The sequence below is a fragment of the Cajanus cajan genome, chromosome 3, assembly GCF_000230855.2.
Source record: "Cajanus cajan strain Asha chromosome 3, NIPB_CcT2T_4, whole genome shotgun sequence".
In the NCBI taxonomy this organism is placed as follows: Eukaryota; Viridiplantae; Streptophyta; class Magnoliopsida; order Fabales; family Fabaceae; genus Cajanus; species Cajanus cajan.
The window spans coordinates 79452498-79459151 of NC_138519.1; the positions used below are offsets into that span (position 1 = coordinate 79452498).

The window sequence follows — 6654 nt, forward strand, 5'->3', positions numbered from 1 at the left end:
AGTGTAATCCAAAAAAAAAAAATACATAGAAAATGTAAACGTAATATCTTTTCAAATTTTAAAGATCTCAATTATAAGTCTAAATAATAAATAGGTATCGAATGAAATTTAAAAAAAATATAAAATTACGAAAAAAAGTTTCAATATAAGTCTGATTATCATGTAAAAAAAATAGAAAGAGTGTAATTTACTCTAAAATAAAATTATTTGTCACTTTGTTATTCCGCGTCATCTGAAAAATTTAAAACTAGTTCTAGCAGTATTAACTAATAGAGTGGGTTAGTTGTTGTAAACTTTTTTTTCTTCTTATTTTAATTTCGAGTTTTATAAATAAATAAAAAAGCAATATTATTATCCCCGCTGCAAATTAGCTAACAATACGACTTTAAATAAAACATGGGTTCTAAAAACAGGCTTATTAATTAATTTATATTATTCCCTCAATGCTATAGTGAGGGATGCATTTAGGAGTTAGGGTATACATTATACATGACGTTATATGGAAAATGGAAGCAATTGATCCTTGATCTGTTTCATTGCTTCGTGCATATAAATAAATGAAAAAAGAAGAAGCAGGCATTGTAGAACCCCACATGTAAGTTATGTGGCAGCATTAAGGGACAGAATGTAGGGGCATGATGCCCCCCAAATTGCAATGTTTTTAGAATATGAGAAATAAAAATGATGATTATGATCGATCGGAGCGTTGATCGAAAATCAAACGGGTAGCATGATGTCCAAGATTCCAAGGATGGATCTATTTGACAATAATGGGCATTGCATTAGATTAGAGGTCCCATCATCATTTCCTAATCTTTCTTTGATTTACCACTTATCTTTGTAGGTGGAGGGACAGTGACCACATCCAGTTAATACAAATTAAAGTAGTTTTACATCTTCAAGTAACTTCAACAATAATACATATATAATTATAATTATATAGCTCAACAGTTTTCGTCAGATTAATGGAGGGCCACGTCTGCATGCCTATTTCTACATCTCAAGGAATCTATATATATACGCTGCATGTACGTAGCTTTGTACTACATCACCATTCAATTCAACTTTCTCAATCATGCTATCTTTTCCGCAAAATACACAATTATCTCTTCAAATTAATATATTATACCAAATTACAGTGGTGCACATAAGTAATATATTTTAATAAAAAAATATTTACCTTTAGTTTTAATAAAATTTGTATCGTTAATAACCATATTATATACGAGCTTTGGTTAACACAAGGCTTTAGCTTTAATTATCTATGCACGTGGAAGACTATTACTCTCGCAACATTTTCTCACTTGAGTGAGGAGAGTTCAAAAAAAATGGTGGAATTATATTTTTTTTTTCTTTTTCCCAGAGACCAAACGCGGAGAGAGAGAGAGAGATCTTTGATCCATTTTCAGTCTAAAGACTTTCTTTTTCTTCTCTTTCAAAAAAAAAATGACAAAAAGAGAAAAATGAAATAAAACAAAAGTGACGGAGTCTCACCATGTTGCTTCTCTCTCTCTCTCCTCCATTTTTGACCACGCGTTCACTAATCACGGCGTTACTATCTTCTATCTTCATTTACTTTACATTTAAATGCGTGTTTGTGGCATTCAATTACAGAACTTCAAATAAATGTAGCCACACAATAAATCTTTAAATGAAAAATAAATTTTGAATTCAGAAAATGATACTTGAGGGCCCATCTTGTTCACGTTAAAGGACTCTGAAAAGTTTGTCCTTGCTATAGAGCAAGAAATTGGTAGTTTTTAATTAAACAAATTAATAAAAGGCTACAGTATTGTTACACATCTAGAAGGCTTTTAGAATTGGTAATAATCTTCAATTATAATAAATAGAAATACTATTTACATCATAAAGCTAAAATGAGATTCCAAGTTCCAACTGATAAAGTTTAAAATGAGCTGAAGGACTCATTAACGCGAGAAAATAATTTGACAAGTGAATTATATTACATAAATATATTTCGTGTACACCTAGAAGACGTGAGAAAAGGTGTACATGTTTTGGTATAGATTTGATTATATTATATAGGGGGCAAATACAGACCATAGGTATATAAAAAAGGAAAAAGCATATAAATATTACACGTACAAATGACAACGACCGCCATATATTCTTCAAACCAAGTTGATTATTATTTTGAAGATTATTAAATTTCATTTATTATTGAATGGCAAGGGGGCCTTGCAAATAATAATAACAATAATAATAATTAAGGCCAAAACCTTCATTCGTAATTATTTTCTAGTTTCGTTTTGTCGTTCAACTGATTCAGCTATGCAGCATAGATGAATCATAATCTCAAGAAAAATGTTACAGGAAAGCAATCATCCAAAAGCAGAATATAAAGACTTACATGATAAATATCACGATTTTCCTTCTGCATCTTTTAGCAGAGCAAGACTGTGAAAGATTCCCTCAGCTTTTATTTTTCCTTCTAGTATATATAGACATAGTATTATATAATAAATGATTAGTAATATATACGGGTCAAATCTAAATGACTTGTAATAAGCTCATACATTTCTTCTTTCTTCTGCTATGTATATCATTTGGCATATACTAGTTTGATGGGTTTACCGTCAAAAGAGTCATTTCTCTTTATGTGCATAAATCTAGATATAATATTCACGTATTTGTATTCGTTTCTTGATGCGTATAGGAAAGCTAAACTTGGCCGTTCTCTTTTCATTATGCAATTCAACAACCATCACTCTAATTTGATTGCTTGCCCACCTCATTATCCCCTCCCAAAAAAATAATAATTAGAATAGAACAAGATATTAATATTTTTAATACACTTATTGTTATTTTAATGTATCATGCATTCATTAATAATATAATAACTAAGTAATCAATACATGTTTAATGGTCATATAATATTAGTATAATATTTTTTATATATTATCAGTTAATTAGAAATTACTATTGATATAATTGTTTTAAAAAAATTATTATAAAAACTAATACATTTAATATTAAAAAAATTATACTTTCATGACAGCTATAGATAAAGTTAAGATATATATAGATCTTGTTTGTATACAAATTTGAAAATTTCTTACAAATTTAAAGAGTATTTTTCATCTTACAATTTTTTTTTTTTTTTTTTAGTTTGAGTTGCACTTAAATTCATATTCTAAAGTTACCTTACATGATATTTTTTTTTAATTTTTTTATAGGATTGAGTTGGGTAAAACTTAAGTTACAAGACTTATGATAGATGATTATTGGGTAAAAGTATTATATTTTGCCAATTGATATATCTCCATTGGAGAGTAGGAAACGAAAAGCAGAAGTGTCACATAGTTTGACCATTGGAGGGTGCATGAGCCAATAGCCATGTCTACCCCACTCTGATATTTTCCAGATGAAACCGCAAGCCAAAGCAGGCTCTTTTTGAAGAGAAGGAAAAGGCTAGAGAACCATCCTTTTCTTCTCTCCCTCCGGCCCCTCCTTTTCACACTCTCTCTTTCTGTTATCCTTTTGTTTTTCACTTGTGAAAACCCTAACACATTACACAGGACCAAAATCTCAAGAAGCAATCCAAAGTCACAACTCACAACTCAACCCACACCTTCTCTCTGCAAACTGCAACTATTAAATATACCCTTCTTCACGTATACTCACTCGATCACACTGTACGGGTCCAAGACGTGTGGGTTTGTGTTGCTAGTACACTCTATCTTTTTCTTTCTTTCTATCTTTCTCCCATAACCATAACCACAAATACCCTCTAAAGCAAATCTCTCTCTCCCTCACGTCTTGCCATTTTGAGCACTCATGGATTCGGGAAACAGTGGGAGCATGCAATCCTCCAGCACCGGCGGTGACGAAGAGTACGATTCACGCGCCGACACCTCAACAATCTCCGCCTTCCTCAACAACAATAATGTTCCACCGCCGCAACCAACCACAACGTTTGCACCCTTCACCCACCACGTCTTGGACCCTTTGTCTTCCAATTACTCCGATCCCACGCAAAGATCGCACATGCTGTGGTCCAACGTTTCCAGATCCCAACCCCATCCCCCCCACAACAACCAACCTTTTCTGTTAACTCAATTCGGAGGTCAAACTCAACCACGAGGAACCCTCAACAACGTTGGTGTTGGTGTTGGTGTTGATGGTGATGGTGATGGTGCTCATGCTTTTCACACCACCACCAGTACTCTCCCTCCAGAAAGTGATGAACAAAACAGTACCAACACCAACACAAACAGTAACATGGTTCGAAACCCGAAGAAGAGGTCAAGAGCTTCTAGGCGTGCACCTACCACTGTTCTTACTACGGACACCACAAATTTCCGAGCCATGGTTCAGGAATTCACTGGCATACCAGCACCACCTTTCACTTCCTCACCTTTCCCGAGAACCAGGTTAGATCTCTTTGCCTCTTCTTCTTCAACCATAAGATCCACTTCCACTCATAATTTAGATCCTTCAACGCCTCCTTATCTTCTTCGGCCCTTTGCGCACAAAGTTCAATCTCAACCCTCTTCAATCCCACCCATGTTAGACACCTTAGCTTCTAACATTTCAAACAATAATACCTACCACCCTTTGAACATGCACAACCCAATTCTGAGCCTGCTACAGCCACCCCCAAAGTACCCTCAACAACCCTCCTTGGAAATACCGCAAAGTGGTGTTGGGTTTGAAGAATTAGGATTGAGCCATGCGCACGTTGGTAATGCTGCTCAGCATCATGATCATCACAACATCCATAACAACATGCGTGCTCCTTCTTCTGAGGCCTGGGCCCAGGCCCAGGCCCAGGCCCAAAGAATCGGAAACAATGATGGAGGAGTTTTGAGGTCTCTTGGTGGCGGTGGCACTCTAAACGGAAAGGTTAACTACTCATCGGATTTTCATGGAGAAAAGGGACCCGATTGTGCTGTGGCTGCGAGAAGCGAAGGTATGGTTGAATCGTGGATTAATTGTTCTTCTGATTAAGAAGAGAACCATCAAATGGGAAAAGAATATGAACAAAAAAAAAAGGTGAAATTTCAACTCATGGTAGTACAATGCATGAGAGACAGAATCTTGGTATCCACTACAGCTTAACCATGACCATCCAATTAATTGAAAACTTTTTTTTTTTTTTGGAAGAAAAAAATCTTGGGTTCTTTGGGTGCAGTATTAGAATTATGCGTAAATAAGTAGCAGCTATCTTGTCTTTTTTATTATTTGTTTTCTCAATTGGGCTTTTGATGAATATTATATATATATACAGCCATATACGAAAGAATCCTTGGAGAGGTTTCGTTTCGACGTTTGTTTCATAATTTGTGTCTCTATCTATAGCTACACAATGGCAAAAGAGTTTGTTTGGTGTCACTGTATATGGATTTTGGTTTTGACTTGTGTGAAATTACGGTTCAGAGAATGTACAATGTGCAGCATAGGTTGAAGAACACAGACAAAACTGTATGTATCCTCTCTTTTCATGTTTTTGTCGCACCTTATATTCTGATTTTACCTCTAATGTTTGTTTGCCATTTTGTCTGTTTTCTTTCCTCTATTCATCTTCTGTTCTTCTACACCTTTATTCTTTTTTTTTTCTTCTTTCAATTTTTAATTTGCCGCCGATTATAAAATTGTAGATTCTAGGAGTAATTGGTGGCAAGATTTGGGGGATTGTGAGTCGCCGCAATCTCGTTTCATCAAAATCAAAGATATCTTCATGTGTTTTTCAAACATTTCTATATTATATAAACATGTACTATCTGGGGGCACCTTTAAGAGTTATAGAAATTATTATTATAAGGTAAACTAAACACAACTAATGTACATTGGTATATACATCTATTAATTATCTAGTGGAATGCGTGCTTCTGGTTCTTTACATTCACACCTTCAATGGAGTATATATATTTTATCAAAAAAAATGTGAATTATTTTCTATTTATAATAGGTAGTATATGATTTTTTTTAATTAAATTTTCAATACATGATTAATGACTCTGTTATTTTATTAACTTTGATATATAATTGATCACAGGCTTAGTGTGTTTTATATTAAAAGTTTAAGCAATTAAACTATCAAAATTAAAATTTAAAACTGAGTTACTTCTAGTTGTATGCTAAAAGACCAAATAAAAGATGAAAACATATTATAAAAACTTTTGTTCATATGGTCAATAATTAAGGGGATTAATTTATATTTTGATTGGGGAATGATTAAGGTATCAAAGTGATTTTTTTGTAACACTTAAGATTATCAATTTGTCTTTAATGACTTTTAATAAATAAAATGTTTATTGCATTATCACAACTCAGCAAAACTCTTGTGTTTATCTTTAATTTTATACTTTTCGAAAGAAGAAATACAACATTTCACGAACACAAAAATTCAAGCTTGATAGTTACTCTTTTTTTTATTTTATATATATATAGATTTTTTAATCGAATTTTAGGAATATTTCATGTATATATCTCATCTATGTGCGCCCAACCACTGAACCATTCCAAAATATGTAGGCATGATGTGCCAATAGAAATTGGTGATGTGGCCAGCTGAACCAATTAATATGAATGTATTAAAATAAAAATATTATTGGCTGAAAAATGATAATGAGAAAAGCACCCATTGATTTAGCTCTATGCTCTCCATCACTTTTTGTCTGTTTTCGATTT

The 6654-nt window shown here is 33.2% G+C and overlaps 1 protein-coding gene across 1 annotated transcript; it reads left to right on the top strand.

The window, feature by feature from the left end:
• The first annotated feature begins 3261 nt into the window (after positions 1-3261).
• LOC109787733 (uncharacterized) lies at positions 3262-5516 on the top strand. Its single transcript, XM_083071423.1, has 2 exons — positions 3262-4933; positions 5252-5516. Exons 1-2 carry the CDS (start codon positions 3799-3801, stop codon positions 5320-5322), a joined length of 1206 nt encoding a protein of 401 aa, XP_082927549.1. The 5' UTR covers positions 3262-3798; the 3' UTR covers positions 5323-5516.
• The last annotated feature ends 1138 nt before the right edge of the window (positions 5517-6654 follow it).

Excerpts from the sequence above, each read along its gene's own strand:
- LOC109787733 (XM_083071423.1), top strand. The coding sequence starts at position 3,799 with ATGGATTCGGGAAACAGTGGGAGCATGCAATCCTCCAGCACCGGCGGT. Across the intron at positions 4,934-5,251 it reads TGTGGCTGCGAGAAGCGAAG|CCATATACGAAAGAATCCTT; the intron begins GTATGGTTGAAT and ends ATATATATACAG.